The sequence below is a fragment of the Gastrolobium bilobum genome, unplaced genomic scaffold (genome assembly GCF_033153095.1).
Source record: "Gastrolobium bilobum isolate Gb01-03AN ecotype WA unplaced genomic scaffold, APGP_CSIRO_Gbil_v1 utg16477, whole genome shotgun sequence".
In the NCBI taxonomy this organism is placed as follows: Eukaryota; Viridiplantae; Streptophyta; class Magnoliopsida; order Fabales; family Fabaceae; genus Gastrolobium; species Gastrolobium bilobum.
The window spans coordinates 24,519-45,111 of record NW_026897272.1 but is presented as its reverse complement, the minus strand read 5'-3'; the positions used below and the strand labels follow the sequence as shown (position 1 = coordinate 45,111).

Below are 20,593 nucleotides of genomic sequence, written 5' to 3'. Positions count from 1 at the left end.
TTAAAGATCATAATCATGATTCAATTTTTGCTTCCACTTCAAAAATAAAACTTCGATGAATCAACCAAAGTTTTAAGGAAATAATGGATAATGATAATTAAAAAATAGAAAAAAGTTCACCAATGCCCCTGTGGTTTACTCCAGAATCACTTATGCTCCTGTGGTTTTTTTATCTCATATGCCTCTGTGATTTACAAAAGAGTATGTTTTTTTATCACATATGCCCCTGTGGTTTTTTACTTTTTACAAACCACAAGAGCATATGTGATAAAAAAAAATACAAGGACATAGATGATTTTAAAGCAAACTACAATGGCATTGGTGAACTTTTTCCTAAAAAATAAATAAACACCACAAAAAGACATTTGTAAAATATAGTATAATTGTAGGGGTTAATCGATCAAAAACCCATCTTTATCGATGTCTATTTGATCCACAGTTGGCCCGTTTTGTTTCCCAAAAAAAGGTGAAAAATCTCATGTGATTCTCCTCCACTCTTTACCTTTTTTCTTTCAATTTTTTTATTTATTTATTTTTTACTTGACTTGAATCACACATCCCATTTGAATTTTTTCCCCTACAATTTTATGTCTGCAAGTGCAGACAATGACAACCACCTGGGTCCGCCATTGATACAACGCGGGTATACAAACCTTGATATGAGTTTTTTTAATACGTTAGAATATATTCATTTTTAATTTAATTTAAAGTATATTGTGATTTCAACTACTTAGATTTAAATATAAACACATCTTTACTTGATTACTTCGGAATAAAAGTTTTGTCCAACAAAAAAAATAAAAAGAACTGAATCAACAACTTGAGCATTGGACTTGAGTGAATTATAATATGTAATAATAAGAGTGAACTACTATTTTTATCCCTAAAGATTATGCTCACATCAATTTGGTTATTGGAAGGTGGAATGTGACATTACATTAGTCCTTCTATCAAGCCTAGTTAGGACCGCATCAAATTCAGTCCTTTGTGGATTTAATATGCTTATGTGGTTTATTAAATCGAGCTTGAACCGCATCAAATTCCATGTGTTTAGCCTTCATGAGTAGGAAGGAAGACATGATGGAAAGGTGCACCATAAGAATTGAGAATTGCAAACTATAAAAGGTGAAATGATTGAGTTACTAGGCTGTTATTATAGGGTTCCATGAGGGATGAGATATCTGTTTATGTATGAAGGCTGAATGTGGAGGTTATACAACAGCTATAATCAGCAAATAAGGTCTGAGATGTAGGAGGATGGTGGCTATGGCAAAGGGTACTAGGTGATTGTTTTTCTTTGTTTATGTGTATACTTTGGGGAGTTTTATTAATTTCATGTTAAAGAAGACAAGTTATTTCATGTCATAGAGATAAACTTGTGGGCTCCACCACCTGAAAAGTAAAAAAAGAAAGAAAAAAAAAAGTATTATCGAAAAGTATGTAGAAGAGAAATTTATCACATGCGGCATAAGAATAGTTTTCCCATACTTTGGTTCATTTAAGACAAATATGTTGAAAAATCTCAGTTAAAAATCTTTAAACAAGAGGTACCCCAAGCCTTATTTTTTATCCTCAACCTTCTTATTCTTGCTACCATTTCTACTCTGTTTTTCTCTTAAAGTGTACAGTGCTTACGTGGGGAAAGTGTGTGAACTGTGAAGGTAGTTTCATTTAATTTTTGCAAATTAAATTAGGCAAATAACAGTAGTTTACATAAGATGAAGTTTGACGGTATCCTGAATGAGCTTAATAGAAGAACTAGCAGGATATCACTTTCTATTTTTCAGAGACTAAATTAATGTTATTAATCTTTTACGGATCAATTTGATGTTAACTTATTTTTTAAGTGATCAAAATAGTAGTTTATGCTACATAGAAATACTAAGAGTCTAAGATGTATAAATACATTAATTAAAAGGATCTATTAATCTCATGTTGCACGAGATAATTACCTCATGCAACAGAGATAAAATTGTGGGGTCCACTATTTAAAAAAAAATAAAAATAGTAGACCCACTATTTTGTCTCTGTTGCATGAGATATAACATGAGATAATTATTTTCCTTAATTAAACTGCTAAACATGTATACAGATTTATGGTGCAAAGCATATCTAAAATCTTCAATTCACCTAAGAATTATTAATGTCCGTTTGTCTCGCTAATAACGTTTGACTTCCCAGTGTTAAGAGGGTTGCTTTTGTATTCGGTAAATCATATACTCAATTTGTCAAATCGCTGGCATGTCCATATAAGTGTGAATGTATAAGATTCTTATACCCACCACCACTATATTTTATGATGCGGAACTGGGGATCAAGTGTTATATTTTCTGCTCCAGCTATTGCTTTTTATATTTGCTAAGGGTAACTAATGAAGTTTATTTCATGAAAATAGTAATTAAAGAATCAACACTTTTCTAATGCTGCCTAGATCTCATAACAAGGCACAGAAGCCTCCCTGGTCTGCGGTGCAAAACGTGTACGTTTCCACTGCCATCAACTTAGAACAAAATCTGAGTGTTCGCAAAGTTAAGCATGATGATATATGTCATTCTTTAATAAAAATAAATTAAGGTTATGTTTAGATATCTAATAGTGAATAAAATAGAATGGAATGAGATAAAACGAATGGAAAATATCTATAATTGAGAATAAATTAAAAAAGTATTAAGTAAAGATCATTAAAAAAAATAAAAATATTAAAAACTAATGTGTGTTAGGGTGAGTGGAAAGGACTCGGTCCATTAAAAATTAGAAATGTTAATAACTCTACACATCAACTACTGAATAATATACTTGTTTATTTGACATTATAAGCACAGGGTTGTTGAAGGCTTATGAATCCTTATCATTGTTGTGCAGAAATGTAGAAAGAGGAAATGTCATTATACACATCAATATATCATTTACAGGATCCAAGGGGCCAAGAATACTCTCATCATGCTAACCTATACTGGTTTCGAAAGTTTAAGCACCTCCTGAAACATCTCCAGCATTAGCTCCCTATCAGCATGCTGGAAAAAGGAACTTAATTCATCATCTCTAACATCATATATCTTACCAAATTCAAATAAGAATTTAAAACATCCTTTCTTTAACTTGTGTAATTGATAAAACCAAGCCTCATTTAGCATCTCAAGAACATTTACTAAGTTAAGATCTTCCAGTAGGCTTTCCTCGCAGAAATCTTTAAGACCACCAATGTCATATTTATTTGCTGCTCCAAGCAATGCAAGCCGGTGTTTACAGAAATCTTCTTGTTTGATTGTTCCATACAAGTAACTTAGAAGAGCCATGCAGGATTCAAGTGACATGTCTTCTATATGGATTGTAGACGACTTTTTTTCCTTCAGGTTGTGATGAAACATGCTCTGGAACACAGGAGAACTTGCGGACAAAACTGCCTTGTGAGCTCTCAATGTACCATCAGCAGTGATAATGGTTAGATCAGCATGTATAGCCTCATCAAGCATGCGAGCAAGGCAACGAAGTGTACTACTTTGAGCTATAATGGATTGCAAATTTCCATCAGATGGCCATATTGAACGTGCTTCTCCACCCTGAGTTCACAATAAAAGATCAAAGGTTAAGCAGCAACTACCTGAAACTAGTTCAGAGGGCTGGGGACAGTTCTAGTCTATAGAGAACAAATTATGCTAAGCAAGTAACTCAAACCAACTTCAGGGGCATGTATTCAGAATGTCATCTGCCAGAACAAAAAACCACTCCCCGTTAAACCCGACTAGCGAGTGGCGGGTGGAGAAAATCCTTGTACGCAGCCTTATCCTTGCATAATTGCAAAGAGGCTGTTTTCTGGATTCGAATAATCGCAATAATTTAGATATATTCTGTGTCTAGGCTAAACGATTAAATAGTTAGAGGGAAACCATTATATTCCTCAAGAAAATATAGAATCATTTATGTACATCAATATCGTGTATTATAAAATAATAATAATAAAAATCAAGTATAGGAGAACTCACATTCAGGGGGCTTATCTTCAGGTCTAGAAACTCAACATCAATAATGAAGCGGCCAACAAAAGTAGTATCAACATGCCAGACAAAGTCATCATGATTCCTAAGCAGCCTTTCATGAACTGCAGCATTACAAGCAAAAAGAAATGAAGACACGACCTATGTCAGCATTTCATTATATAATCTTGGAACAGCTTCAGACAATTGCAATTTCAAATTATTCGCCAATTTGAATTGCAATATGAAACATGCTTCAGGTAATTGCAATTTCATTATATAATCCATACTTCTTCTTCGAGTAAGGAAAACAGGGCACCAGGCTCAGAACTTCAGGTATAAATAAAAGGCCTTGAAATAAACATTGGTTAGGAAGAATTGTTGCTTCAAAGGATGATCGTTATTTTGCTTTATTATCTTCAGAGCTCACATTAAAATGCTCTTGTCATTCATTTTTGTTTGGAATGGAATCTAAACCTCAGAACAAAAGTCATATAAATGGGGATTACCTCCTAACAAGACCAAAGAATATGCTCTAGTCAAAATTTCAGTGTCTAAAAATCTAAACTAAACTAAACCTCATATAAAAAAGAAGAAGCCTTTACTTTACCATTGATCTTCAAAAAAAAGAGTTTATCCCCTTCTCCCATTTTAACAAATAAAAAAGAACATATCATATCAGACACATAAAAGAAGTGAATTAAAGAAAAACATGTTAGAAGATCATAACTAGGTTTTGATAAGACCCAATAGGTTTAAACGAAGGAGAAGGAGAAGAAGAAGAAGAAGAAGAAGAGGTGTTAATTAATGATGCATAGCATACCAGGGGAAATATGAAACCTGCGGGATGAGCCGGCATTGGAGACTCGGAGAATGAATCGAGCAAAAGGTGGATGTTCCTTAGAAGGTTCTGGAAAAAGATAAATGGAGAGGCACCTATTCCTCACTATTGAAAAGTACCAGTTCCAGATTCCGACCTTGAAAGGCTCCGATTTCTTGTAGGAACAAGGTCCGAAGTCGTCGATTTTCCACTGGGCTAATCTAGCAACTGTTTCTACCATGGCTTTCTTTCTCTGTTGCCAAAGACCAGAGTAGAATAGCAGATACAACGTTTAGATTGTAATGTGTCTAAAGCATTTTGACTTGCCTCTCTTGCTTGAGGGTTAAGTTAATTCTATAAATGGATACGGTTTAAATCATGTAAGATATCTTATTTTAGGAGAGAGATAGACACGGAAAAATAGAAATCATAAGAGATAGAAAGTGGGTGTTTTTTTTTTAATTTAAAATTTAAATAACTTTTTTTTCTGTGTTTGTCTCTCTCTTAAAAGGACAGAGTGTTATGTCATTTAAAGTAACAAACACTTTTCCCTTCTATAAATACCATAAAACCATTATTTGAAGCCCCGTTGCTTTTATGTTTTACGATTATACTTATCTCACTTTGCACGAGAGAAATAACTTTCTTACACATTCAAAGGAGGGAGGAGGGGTGAATTCCACCTTCTTCTTTTTTTCTCTTCTCTTACCACACACCCCTTGTAATTTTGTTTCTATAATATAAGATAATTATTTTCCTACAAAATAAAAAAATTATTTCTCCAAGTTTTATTACTCTATTCGCAAATATTTCTCACTTTTTTTCTCGTAAAAAAAAAAAACCTAAGTAAACAAAGCAAAAATTACATGGTTATTAGGGGTTATAATTTTCAACATCTTCACTAAAACAACATGAATACCATACAAAAAATTCGGGTTCAGCTTGATGTGTTTTCAAATTCGTATAGTATTTGTGTTAACAAAAAAATTGGCATGAAAAAATTTGTGTCTATTGTGTGTCAACCAGGGGACACAAAATTAATCTATGTTGATTTTTTTACAAATTATCCATTTCGTGTTGTATCATATTGTGTTGCATCATGTCGTATTAACATAACACTAGAGAAAGTAACATTTATTTGTGTTAAGTTATGTGTGTGGAAGGTTTTAACTTATTTTTAAATTTGTACTAAGTATATTTATATTCATATTAAATTCGGATTATATGATCTCATATCAACCCAAATTACCATTCTTAATGTGACTCTTTAATTTTAGCTCTTATGTCGTTATTTTATTACTTTTTTTTAGTTTACTAACTGGTTCATCTTTCGGACTATATTCGGTTCGAGCACTTGTCAGATTCTATTAAAAGGAACAACTCTCCCAAATTCTTTTTTTCATTCTCAATGTTCGAACTCGAGACTTTTGATTAAGGGACTCAAACTCCTTAGTCCTTACCATTTGTGCCAAAAGTGTTTGATGCTATTCTATTACTTAGATGTGGTTATTTATGGTATATTGGAGGTGGTTCATGATATTTTTTTTTGAAAACTATGGTTCATGATATATTGATATTATCAAATTGCAGTTAACAACTGTAAGTAAAAAGCTTTTGGTATGACTAACAACTAATTAGACACATGTCCTTTGCTTACCGTGATAGATTTGCTTGTTTCACCTTTTCATTGATTCTCAAAGAAAAAGAAAAAAAATCAATCCACTCATGTTAAAACTTTGAGAAATTGAAAAGTTATGTTATAGGAACATAATTTTTTTTACCTACAGATACATGGAAAACAACGCGAGCCCTTTTCTTTTCTTTTTTCAAAAAAAATATACCGTGGACCCCACAGACATTGTGTCTGCAGGAAATTGGGGGTTTTGTTCTGTAACATTACAGACATAAACCCCTAAAACTTTATATGAACGGATCAATTTTCACATGATCACATGTGAAATTAAGGATTCGAAAAAAAAAAACAACTTTCCCTTGTTGCTTGGATTGGAGTGATGAGAACTAAGCTCTCTTCTTAGGGCGTGTATGACAACTATCCCGGAATCAATTATTTTTTAATTTATGTTCCCGAGATGAACCGGTTTAATTTTTGTGCTGGAAAACAGAAAAAAGAATCAAATTTTTTTTGTTTTTTTGTTCTCGGGTACAAAATGAGAAACACTTATCTCTCTCAATCACTCTCCACCTCTACCATCATCACCACCACCTCCATCATCCCGACACGACTGTCGCCACCATTGTACCATTAGTGCCGATGTCACCACCACGATGCCACCGCCACCATTACCACCACCTCCACCCATCACTACCATCATGCCACCGTCACCACCACCACAACTACCACTACCACAACCACCATCACTATCACCGTCATCGTCATCACCACCATCACCACTATCACCGTCATCGTCATCACCACCATCACACGCCACTGCCACCACCCTCATCGTCATCACTACCACCACCATGACGTCACCACTACCACCAACCACCACTACCATTGTCGCAATCACTACTGTCACCACCGTCGTCGTCGTCGCGGCCACCAACCACCACCACCATCGCTACCATTACACCACCGCCACCATCACCACCACCACTATCATCTACCACAACCGCTGCAGCCACTGCCACCACCACCACCATGATGCCTTTACAACCACCACCACCATGCCACTGCTACCATTGTTGCCGCCACCAACCACCATACCCACCACCATTGTCGTAGTCACTGTCGTCACCTCCACCACCACCATCCCCACCACTACCACCGCCGCTGCCACCATTACCACCACCATCATCGCAGCCACTGCCGTCACAACCGTCGCCGCCGCCACCACCACAACCACGCCATATGAAAAGAAAAGTGATGATCCAAATTTTTTTTATATTTAATAGGAATTGTTTTTTATTATATTATTTGTTGTGTTATCAAACACAATTCTCATTCTCGGAATAAAAATAAAACATGTTATCAAACACATTTTTTTTTTCAGAAACTGTTTCAAGGCACAAAAATAAAAAGGAATTGTTTCTTTTCAGAAACAATGCTCGGAAATAGAATGGTTGTCATGCACACCCTAAATGAAGTGATTTTTATAAATAAAAAATAATGGATAACTAAAAATAACTTGACTACCTTAAAAAAAAAACCCTTGACTTATAGTTGAGTTTTTGTAAATTCGTTTTTTAAAAAAGCAACCATTCTGATTTTTTATGCCGGAGAATTCATTTTTATAATTTATCATCTAATCTCTTTATAACTAAGTCTATATATACACACATCATGTCAATTTTTTTTTTGAAGTTAACATATAAAAATACAAAATAATTACGTTATAAAGAATGAACTGCAAAATGACACCAAAAATTAAATCAAACTACAGGTTAGAAAAAAAAAAATCATGTCAATTCTCAGCGCATCACATATCTGGACCATTTTCGTGTAAATCAAAAGTGTACGCAGTGAGAAAAAAAATTATTTAAATTCTCGAATGAATAATGTTATGATTCGAAAGACAACAATTAAACATCTGAATCCATTATTTGCAACAAACTACATTATTCCCCTTATGTACAAATCGGTATTATTATAGAGAATAAGATTCCATCATCAATCTAAGTGCAGAAAGCAGAATAGAAAGATAGTTCCGCAACATGAACCCAGAATCAATCTCAACACCCCATTGTCATCCATACATATAATTACACAAATTCCAATGGCCTAATATTAAAACTTACGGAATATTTACGAATGCACCAGCTTTATTTTGAGGCATCATTCAACCAGGTACAAAATAATCCATTTTCTCCACAGGAAGATTCAAAACAGATGTCTCCACCTGCACAAAAAATAAAATAAAAATTTAAGCAGTATTCAGATTTCAGAGAGAACGAAGTGTGATAAGAGCCTAAACAGGAACCAAAGAATCTCTTTTAATAATTATTCGTTGGCCTTTCGTGGGGTATTATCACTTGCGTTAAGTGTTAACATGCTCCTCTACAAACATAAGATAAAAGAAAAGTAATTTTAAAAATATGAGAATCAGGTTGTACTTATTAGTAATATTAATCTGTCATCCACCGTAACCTACTTATATGCTAGCAACTAATGTATATTTTTAAACAACGTTAAGCAAAAAAATTTCAATTTTAATAACTTTTACAAAGTTAATGTACTTGATTGACTAAAATTGAAGTTAAAGGACTTATTAAAGCATGATATTACATATATGAACTTTATCCCTTGTCTACCGAAGGAAAAAGAAAACTATCCCTTTAATAAAAATAATATAAAGCCTAAAATAGAGTTTAAGGAAATTTTTTACTTTATAACATTAATTTAAAAACCATTGAAGACATTATTTAGACAAAAACAAAAATAGAGATGAAACGCTCATTGAAGGCAGGGGCTCATTAAAAAGTTTATTGCTCAATTAGGTTGCTGAAACCTGAAAGCCAATAGGAAAAAGACTAAAAGTGAGACAAAAATGTACCTCTTCGAAGGGAACAAAGACAAAGGCAGTCATGCCCCTCTTATGTGAGACTGCTGGCACATCTGGGTTGTGTGTTTCATCATCCTGCCATCCTCCAACAACACCAAGAATGTCCTCCTCAGGTGAACTTGCCTCGCTACTGTTCACACCACTAGTGAGAAGTGATATCAAATCCATCCGATTGTTAGCCCCTGCAGTTGTTCCTCTTAACCTATACCACAGGTAGATCCATAGAAGAAAGCATAGTGCAAAAGAAAAGTTCAACTCTTACTGTCAGGAAAGTTGAGTTTCAAAAGAATAAAAAAGATGCAAAATCCAACAAACTACACACTTCCCCTTCTCTTTCTCTAAATGCAAGCTAATTTCAAAGGATAAAAAACTCTTCTGTTTCTATATTCAATTTTTCAGAGAACAACTGTTTAAGCTCATGCAAACAAATCTTCCACAACTATAAAATGCCAAGTGGACATATCAAAGTGATGTAAGATAAAGAAGGATAAATTATAATTATATTTTGGATTTCGATGATTTTATTATAATTTTGTACAAATTATTTTTTAAGTGATTTATAGACTTATTAAGGTAATCACAGTACAAATATTGTCATGGTAGGATGTTGTACAGGTCAGGCTTATTTATTTAATATTACACTTTCTCTTATGTTTTATTTGTAGTGGTCAAATACGTTCTTTTTTGGTTCTTTGCTGATACTCACTTAACATGCAGGCTGAATTGTGCGCTATCAAAGGTGGTCTCATCCAAGCTTGATGATCTGGGTATGTAATATTTTTTGAGTCTGACTCTTCAGAAGTGTTGTGTTGCATCTGGTAAAGGATAGTGTTCTTCTTGCGACCTGTGTGGTAACATTATTGGGGACATTCGCCTCCATCTCCAACGAGATTGGAATATTAATCTAATTCATGTGTTTTGTAGAAGAAATCTGACTTCCTTCCTTAACAGAGTTCAGCTAACTCCTTCAATCTCTGTATTTTGGATCAACCTCAGTCAGCTTTGCAGTTGATTTTGTCTGAAGACACAGTGTTTTCTGCTGTCTCGTTTCAAGTTTCCGGCTTTTTCTTGTCAATTATGTTGTTCTAAAGTCATTTATAAAGTCACGTGACTAGCATGTGTAATTGGATGGTTAGGATGCCAGGCTTATTAGAACCCATCTACAAAAATGCCCTCGGGAACTCTTGTATTTGTAATCAGTTTTTGGATAAATTCAATTTTTTTTTTAGTATACCGACTCTAATTACCTCTTTGAGACAAAATGGCCCTCCGGGTATACCCATAAGCTTCAACTCTTTGAACTAGATATGAGACTAATCCCAAGTCGGGACTTAGTCACAATTAAAGCTTTTTGCCCCTCTCCAAAAATGTATTCGATGGGAATCGAACACAGGTTCTCTCCCCACCTACTCAGCCTGTGTTGTCAACTGAGCTACACCCATTGGGTGGCTAAATTCAATTTTAAGTGAATATCATACTGACCAAGACTTCATATCTGAAACACTATAGATTTGGCCTAAATTTCATTGTTCCATAGTCCACTTCAATCTTCTATGTTCTATCTTTATTGACTATTCACCTATAGTTATTCCATTATTACTACTTTTCCTGGGTCACACGGGTCCTATTCTTCTAAACCAGTACAGATGTTAAAGCATTAGAAGAAGCTTCAGAAATAATAAATGAATGTCAGACAACACAATGGTAGTAAATTCCTAATAACAAACTGTCCTCAGCTCAGATCATTCTCATCCAATCACAACTTATTCTATCCTGCTTTTCTGTTTTGCTCACTTCACAAGCACAAACAATGCTGGCTTCTTATTTCATACTGAAGAGGTATGTAATATTTGGGGTTGGAGATGGGAGGGAATCGAGAGAATTGTTTTACGGGGCATCAATGGAATATTGGTAAACTCCAATTCAAAACAACCTTTAACTTATCAAAGTGGAAACATTTCTCTGAATTCAACATCTCATCCTCCACCAGTTAGAAGATAATTTTAATGAATATTTGATCTATTCTCTTATCAAGAGTATAATGGCACATCAAATTCCAACCTAATTAGACAGGGAATAAAAGAGTTCTTTTCAAATACCTCAGGCGCATCCTCAGAACAGTAGGTCGCATGCCTGGATACAAGACAGCAGCCTCAACCTGCAATGATAGTATCAATTGCAAATGCATCAACATCTGAATAAAGAAATATAAATCATATGCAATAATTTCCTTGAAAGAAAATTTCAATTCTGCATATAATTAAGATTAAAGAGAATATAAGGAGACAGATTAGTAGCTGGAAAAACTCAATTACATAATTTGACAAAAATTAAAACATAACCTTGTCATCTGACAATGTGTAGTGGCCACTATAAACACAGTCTGCTTTATATGATCGAAAGTTCATGAACTTCACCACATCCTTGATCTTTTGAGAAGAATTCTAGATAACACAAAATTAACATCCCAAACAATCAGATACAAGAAAATATATAATTTAAATGCATTAAGACAGCACAGATTTATAACCTTGTAAAGAAATCGCCCAGACGGAAAAAATCTCATGTACCGGAAATAGCAGACCTGCAGAATAGGGAGAAAAATTATATATAAAAAAATATGTGAATAAATGAAAAACAAAATAAGATTTACTTATGGTTTGCTATTACAAAGGTATTACTTGTATACTCAAATTCTTTGACAAACATATATAAAACCCACATTCTTAAACAACTTTAAATGGGTCTAGGAAACTTCCTAGATGCATTGCTCAGTTGCAAAAAAAAAAAAAAAACAATGATTTCGCTTTGTAAATTGAAGTTTACGAGTGACAAAGAGGCACCAAATAGTATGTGGTAAATCCAGATCAAGCAACTATCCTAGCACATACAGAATAAATGTGCAAAACACACTTGCAGGTGGGGGTGGGAGGGGGGGGACCAAATTTTACATGAAAAGCCCTCTAATGTTGAGCATTCTCTAGAGTCTCATGGGATTCATCAATCAAAGGTTCATACCCAAAATTCAGTTTCCACATTATCTTCTGAGCTCTGATTCATATACGTTAATTCATGAGCTGAAATTCACTTAAGTGCATTATTTTTTTCAAACCGAAAATGATATTCATGCATGCTTCTTTTCATGCAATAATGATTGCATGAAAACCATTTTAAAGCCTGTTATATGTGGATGATGGCTTTTTCACGATTAGCTGTCTTTTGTTCCACATTTTCCTTTTGTTTTTGGCTTTTCATTACATGGATGAGTTGGCCCACATTTTGTCTTATTACTCCGACATTTAAGTAGAGAAATGGTCAAATGAAACAGCACATAAGCTCCAAGGAACAATCTGGAACAAGCTACAGCTATATGATTGAAATTGGCTCAAGAATTGCGTTTGAATCTTCATTGATAAAAAACTGACTCAAGAATTTAGAAATGAGAAAATACAGAGTACAAGTTGAATCTTGATTGATAAATTCCTCTCATCAGAGAACAGATGAGTTTCGAGATGAGTGAGGTAGACAATAATAGACTCTCTCTTCCAACTTAACCTCCAGAGAAATCCTAGTCTCTGGCCTTGCCTCTCTTCTTACTAACTATCTAACTCCTCTACATGTATTCTCTCAACTATATTTATAATCCCAATGACCTAATGATGAACCTCAATTTACTGAATTAGAATTGAAGAAACAGAAATGGAGATAAGCTCCTTACAGTCACCAATCAACAAGAATATGAACTAATATGGCTGAGAAGTGAGAACAACCTTGAAACGGAAACTAGAAACTAGATAGAAACACCAGAGGACTGCCAGCCGTGCCTCTTACCCCCTAATTCTCCCAATTACTCAATACATGCCTACCCCACTTAACATATTCCCCAACTTTTATCAGCTTCCCATTCTCAAATAATCCTCACCTCCCATACCCCACAAAATTCCTTCCCCATGCAAGGTTGTTGAATCGCAATAAATATTGTGTATTGTTTGGCTGATTTTTTTTATCGTGTATTGTGAATCGTGTCGAATCGTAAGATACGGAAATATAATAAAAAATAATTTAAAATTACATAATATAATTAATATTATATAAATCCAAATTTCAAAAAGGCACCGAATGGTTTTGGCTATATTCGCTCGAAGCTTATAGCCTTTGAATGGTTTTCAAAAAAAAAAAAAATCTTTCTTGCTGAAAACTTTTTGACTTTATAAGGCTAAAGTAAACTCAGTAAAGATATTTTGAAAACACACTTTTTTGCTTTCTATTTATGCAACCTTTTGTAGCTTCAATTGAATCAGTTTTTTTATTAATTTATTTTTTTATTCTGAAAATTGAAGAGATTTACAATATTTATTTAATTATTTCCTTTATTAATACATATTTTTCGGATTGATTTTTGAGTTTAAATAACAAATCAAATTTTTATTTTCTTTACCTTATTAATAATAATTTTTAATTTTTTTTTTAATTTAAATCACAAATCAAATCTTTATTTATTTTTTTATATTAAAAGTTACAAATTTTGATTTAATTTTTGTATCGTATTATACACGATATGTATCGTATGTTACGACACAGTATTGTATTGTCCGATACAACACCCTTTCCAATACACCCCCTCGATACGTATTGCTGAACTTGTGAATTGTATTGTATCGTGTATTGTACAATACTGATAACTATGCTGCCACGTAGCATCCTCCCCAACTAACTCTCTTTCTTTTCTCTCTCCTTAACCACCCCGAATTCTGATATTACCTTTATCAACATACTTTACATGCCTATCAACACTCCCCCTCCAAAATTCACCTTGTCCTCAAGGTGACAGAAGAGCCAAGATCATGCCACAAGTGTATTCCACCCCGATCCCATTATTTGAAGCATATTGACCCTGTTATGCTTGAAGCTGAAGAATTGCATTGGATCCTACTGGACCATTGAAAATTGTTGTGTCTTCGTTATCCTTAGTGCTCTGTTTTCTATGGCATTTTTTTGCCACAAAACAGAGTAATTTTAGCTACATTAACCTTAACATGATTGAATCGTGGAAGGAAATCCCACACAAATTGTCTCTCGTGTTCTTGGTCTACTAATTGTGGCCCCTGCAGCTTGCCTTTCTCTTGACCCATTATTATTTTCACAATCCATTCCAAAGATTTAATCGCTACAACTTGTGGGTCCTAGTCCAACATAACTATTGAAGTGACCTAAATGGGTTGGTGGAGCCTATTTTTTCCTTCCAACCACCCTTTCTTTTGGGTCTAACCCATTAGGTCAAAATTCAGACTCATTAGGCAGAGTTCCAATTCTCCCCTTCCTTCTTCCCCCAACTCACTTCTTCCATCATGTACAAGGCATAACAGCTATTCAACTAGGCATGACCCATTGTCATCCATATGTGGAAGTTGAGTGCACCTCCCCATTCCATTCCTTCTGTCATGAACTTTTTCTACAACTCATCTTCCGCCTCAATCTTTTGTACCCCATTCTCGGTCTCTAGCGCCTCCCCATTTTTTGCCTCAATGATTGTTGGTTTTGAATGCAATCATTGTTGGAGCAAGCCTTGAAAATATTTTATGATCTGTTAAACCAATCGTGAAACCCATCTTTGTTTTCTATCCCTTTTTCCTGTAGCGGTTTTTGGTTTTGAAACCACACTTGATTCCACCTTCTCCGTCAGAACATTGCCATTGAAAACGTGCACCTTGATTTCAAAGGTTGGTGTCTCATTGTTCTCTATCAACTCATCTAAAATATTCAACATTTTTTGCATCATTTCTTTGAATTCTGACATGCTTGCTTTCTCCAGAGCTTCAAGATGTACTTCCATGGTTTTCACTCCCTCAAAATTTTGGACCAGTAAGCATCCGCTGGATCGGAAGTGCTTTGATACCAAAATGATGAAGCCTCAATTTACTGATTTAGAATTGAAGAAACAAAAATGGAGACAAGCTCCTTATAGTCACCAATCAACGAAAATATGAATTACTATGGCTGAGAGAAGCCATGAAACAGAAAATAAAAACTAGAAAGAAACACCGGAAGATAGTGATAGTGAACCTCAAATTTCATTTCTATATTATACATATAACTTGTTTCAAATACTCATATTTCTCTATATTATACATATGATAGTGATTATATATTTCATTATGAGTGTCTTTATTTTTGAGCATTTATATGTGTGATATATCTAGATTTTGATTATATATTTCATTATGAGTGTCTTTATTTTTGAGCATTTATATGTGTGATATATCTAGATTTTATTCCACTATACCGCAACCTGCATAGTGCTATAACATTTTCGGGGTCGGCAGCGACCGACCGTAATCCGCATTTGATAACTATGCCCCATTCATAGCCTGCCATGCAGCATCCTCCCTAACTAACTTTCTTCCATTTCTCTCTCCTTAACCACCCCCAACTATGTTATTTACCTTTATCAACATACTTCAGATACCAATCACCTAACTAACTAATTTTATTGAAATTCCCCTTACCCTAACTAACACTACTATGCCTAACTAACAAAAGCAGGCCCACATGGTTCTTTGGGTCCATCATTATTTCTGTTGAGAGTATTGTAAAAGAATGGGGGGAAATAAGGAACAAACTCATGACCACTTGGACAGAGGGGCTCTGATACCATGTAAAGAACCAATTCAACCCAAAAACTTAAACTGTTAAGTAAAGTCACATTAATGGTTTTATATTATATTTCTCTAACAAAAACAATGTAACATTTTAGTAATTATTAATGAAAATGTATTAACCAAACAAAAGTAAAGAAAACACTCCCTAAAACTTCGAATTTATTTATAACTAAGCACACTGCTGCAAGCATCTTATTCCAAAAACATGATATTGATAAGTAGTTGACAGAAAAGCTAGTCAATCACATGCTACTTAATGGCAAGCTAATAAAGATTAACAAAAGTAAAAGTATTGGTCTATTGCCTAGCAATACAAGTAAATATAAATGCATACCACATGAACTGGATTAGTGGTTTTCCACTCTGCAACTCCAACTCGAATGTAGGTATTTCTACTCACATAAAGACCTGAGAGGTGGGAGCATAGTAAGATAAAGGGTAAAGGGTAAATCCAGGGACCCATAATAAGATAAAGGGTTAGCCAACAAAGTAGAACATAAAAGGAATAGGAAAATCATGTGCATCTCTTTTTAGCTTTAGCCAACAAAGTAGAACTTAAAAGGAATAGGAAAATCATGTGCATCTTTTTTTAGCTTGGCATTACAGTTCACTTTCATATTAAGTTACTTATTTATTTATTTATTTTATTTTTGGTCTTCTGCAGTGGATGGGAAGGGAGGTAATTAATCAACATCAGAATCCAACCTTTAAACATGATACACTTCTATGCAGCATTTATTTAAATTAGGATAAAAAAACTTAACCATCACACGTTGCCAATCAATATGAGGAGCAGAAAATAAGATTATACAATAAGAGATAGCTTCTCTTACCATCAGTCCGCAACCTCGGTCGTAAGAGCCACATTTTCCGCCATGAGCCATCATATTTTGATTGAAGTATCTTATAGTTTTCTACCACTCCAGAGAGCTTCATAAAAGAGGCTCCATAATCAGAAGTTAAAGACTTATGCAGTAAAACTTCCATATTCAAAACCTCTATTGAGTTTACCTGCCAAGCCTTCAAGCATGCATTGCGCCAAAATACAGGGTTACGAATTGTGTACCTCCATTTTCGACATACACAAGATGCCTTTCCCAAGTCATATGGAGTCATTCGAGCAAATACCTACAAAATAAATTCAGTAAATATCTCTCTGAGAGTTTGTTCTTGTATACAACTATAGCCATTCTACATATGAATTTTCACTGCATCTGATTTGTGCAAAAATCAGTAAAAAGGCTTTGAAGAGAGATTCATGCAAGTTTTAAACAAGTGAAAGATTTAGGTGATTCATATTATGGTTCCTATTATAAAAACAGTTTCTGCACTCAATGCTGTAGGACCAAAAACAATGCAAAAATTACTATCTAATGCACAGACTCTCTCTTTCGAAAGAGGTGTGTGTGTGTGTGTGTGTGTGTGTGTGTGAGAGAGAGAGAGAGAGAGAGAGCTGATTTCAAGAATGTAAAACGGATAACCTCACAAGTTTCCAGTGTAGGGAGAGAATATTTGCTAACTTTCTTTAATAATGTGTTCTAAAATAATTTCATAAACATGACCAAACAGCCCTACATCAAATACTTAGATCACATGTGACTGATCTGAAGTAGTATACAGCACAAAGTAACTAGTCCCACACAATTCACTGTCAACAATAGCCATTAGGTCAAAACCAAAAATTGTAACTTGACGATATGAAATACCTCAAAGAGCAGCTCATCCGGTAAGCAACGATGTATAAGTGCAGAATCCACATAAGGCTTTCTACTAGCACTTCCAAATGGCGCAACAGGTCTCACATTAACTCCATAAAGATCTGAAAAAAAAAAAAACGCAGAGAATCAATGAGAAATGAATATAATAAGACAGCTAGACAGAGCAAACGATATAACTACTACAATAGAAAAATAAAGGCCAAAATAACCAGTTCAGCAGCGTGATACATACCAAGCCATGGCCTCCTCGTAACAAAGTAGTCAACAGTCTTCAACCTCAAAACTGACTCGAGTTCAGAAGGGACTGCTAACGCAAAATCTGCAAAAAGACCAAAATACATAACAATTTAAAATCGATTCAGATATGCTCAATGTTAATTACTCATTCGCAGAAAACCAATTTCTAAACATGAAATGACCTTGAATGCAAATTCAGCTGAAGAGCTGACCTTAAATTGTTAATTTATCTAAAATTCGAAAACCCATATCAAAATTGAGAAAGTTCTCGACGAGTAATTGATACCCAGAACCCAGAATTGTAAAGATTTGATAACTTCGAAAAATCAATCGTGTATGAATACATGCCCAATACAAAATCTAGAACATTGAAGAACATGAGGAGTGAAGTGGGGAGAGGAAATCCAATTGTACCTGATCCTGAGGCCATGGGGTGTAGCAGCAGAGTGAGGTTCGTTCACGAATTTCGCAGGCAAATTGAGAAGAACGAGAAGGGAATGAAATGGAATCAGAAAATCAGAACAATTGCATAATAGAACCGCCAACACTCACAAAACGGTGACGTATCGATGTTAACCAGAGACGGTACGCGCCCTACAGCTTTGGCGGGCTGTTAAATTCAGTACCAAAAGCATAGTTTATTAGCAACAAAGTGCAGCATTGTTGGTTGATAGATAGTGAGTATGTTAGTAAGGGTTCATATCCTTGATCGTATGTATGAAAAAAAATATTATTAGAAGAGATTTACTTATTTTATGTGATCTTCTACCTCTATAAAGGATTTGAGAAACGAAGAGAGAAAATTAATATTTTTTTAACTTTTTAAAAATTATAAAAAAAAGTGACTATTTTTTCTAATATTTAGTTTCATAAAAAAAAATTGAAAAATTATTAACAAGTGGTTTTTTAATCAAATTAATTAAAACACATATTTATTCTGTCATAAATCATGGCATCAAAATCTTGTTAAATTATTGTAAATAAGTATTTGTCATTTAAATGATATAGCTTTGTGTTATTTTAGATAAAACATTGTTATTTTAGTATATAATTGATTATTTTTTATAATCTTTTGTTTATTTTCTCTCTTTTCTTAATTTTATAGAAAAAAATTGTAAAAAATCATCAATTATATATCAAATAAAATAATATTATTTCGTCTACAATGACGCAAATTTACGTCATGAGTAACGTTTTCTCTTCTTCTTAACCTCGAAAAAGTGTCACCGCTTTTTAATTTTTTTTAAAGGATGTAGGCTTGTAACAACTTTTATTTTGCATACTATTTATATCTCCGAAGTACGAATCTGCAACCACACAATCTTATTGTGGGCTAATATATATCTGCTCTTATTTGAGTGTTGACCGACTAATATATTCGAGCATATAACCATATACTTGAGTATATTAAGTCTTATGAACTTATACTCGAGTATATGACCTAGATATGAAAGTATTTGTTATTTTTGGTCATGTATTTGAGTTTATGGGCATGTACTCGAGCATATATTTAAAAAATTTCTACAAAACTTTTTTAATATGTAGCTCTTGAAAAGTTATGTGGATTAAAAAAAAGCATCTGATTCGGACACCCAAATTAAAAATTATGGCCTTCCAAAGTTTTATTAAAAAAATTCCAAAATTTTATAATGTCAATAGGTTTTGGGATACCCACCAAGCTCTTCCTCAGGTTACCTGAGTCAAGTCCAATATTATGAGTAACGTGAGGAAGAGCTTCGTGGGTACCAAAAAATCTATTGGCATTATAAATTTTTGGAATTTTTTAATAAAAATTCGGAAGACCATAACTTTTGACTGTCCAAGTCAGATGCTTTTTTTTATTTCACATAACTTTTTGAGAGCTACGCATTGGAAAAGTTTTGTAAAATTTTTTTTAAACATATACTCAAGTACATGCCCATATACTCGAGTACATGTCTAAGAACAACAAATACTCGAGTATCTGGATCATATACTCGGATATATGTTCATAAGACTTGATATATTCGAGTATATTGTCATATACTCGAGTATATTAGTCAAACAGATGTATAATTTTAGAACGATGGCAAAATGATATTTTTTAAATGAAAAAAGGGCACAATGGTCAAATAACCTCTGATTGTGGGTCCAAAAAGAAAAATAGAAAACAATAATGCACAAGTTGTGCCTGAGAAAAACAAAAGTAATAAAAAAAATTGTGTTGTTCTCGATCAATGGAATGAACTAGAGATGGCAAAATGGGTCGGTTCGCTCTTCCCCGCCACCAACTTGCTAAAAAACAGATTGACCCGCCTCGTCCCACATTTTGATATAGGTTAAAAATCTCAACCCTCACCATTTTGTGGTAGGTTGCCGGGTCAATCCGCCTAAAAAATAAAATAAATTAAAAATAAATTATATTTTATTAATTTTATACTATTACTTATTTTCATTTCACAATCCCCTTAATTTTTTTTCAATCTCAAACCTAAATGTATACTAATATTCAGTTATACATTTCTTAGAAACTTATTCTTGCCTCCATATATGGATAACCTTTGTTATAAATAAAGTTTTTCTTCTTTATTTATTTCTAGGGGAGTACCAAGATACAAAAAATTTCATATCACAAAAGCTTAGTAACAAATAAAGTACTACCCAATATTAAAAAAAAAAACCT

The 20,593-nt window shown here is 33.9% G+C and overlaps 2 protein-coding genes across 2 annotated transcripts; both read right to left on the bottom strand.

Moving 5' to 3' along the window:
* Positions 1–2,828: 2,828 nt before the first annotated feature.
* LOC133305634 (BTB/POZ domain-containing protein At1g21780) lies at positions 2,829–5,055 on the bottom strand. The gene is made up of 3 exons (XM_061505897.1): positions 4,798–5,055; positions 3,984–4,099; positions 2,829–3,560 (listed from the first exon to the last, which is right to left on the bottom strand). The coding sequence occupies exons 1-3, from the start codon at positions 5,033–5,035 to the stop codon at positions 2,949–2,951; spliced, it is 966 nt and encodes a 321-aa protein (XP_061361881.1). The 5' UTR covers positions 5,036–5,055; the 3' UTR covers positions 2,829–2,948.
* A 3,295-nt stretch (positions 5,056–8,350) lies between these two features.
* Positions 8,351–18,591, bottom strand: LOC133305632 (F-box protein 7). The gene is made up of 11 exons (XM_061505892.1): positions 18,346–18,591; positions 17,927–18,013; positions 17,683–17,795; positions 16,988–17,104; positions 16,810–16,906; positions 16,311–16,384; positions 11,848–11,901; positions 11,660–11,761; positions 11,417–11,475; positions 9,309–9,519; positions 8,351–8,654 (listed from the first exon to the last, which is right to left on the bottom strand). The coding sequence occupies exons 1-11, from the start codon at positions 18,359–18,361 to the stop codon at positions 8,595–8,597; spliced, it is 990 nt and encodes a 329-aa protein (XP_061361876.1). The 5' UTR covers positions 18,362–18,591; the 3' UTR covers positions 8,351–8,594.
* Positions 18,592–20,593: the final 2,002 nt, after the last annotated feature.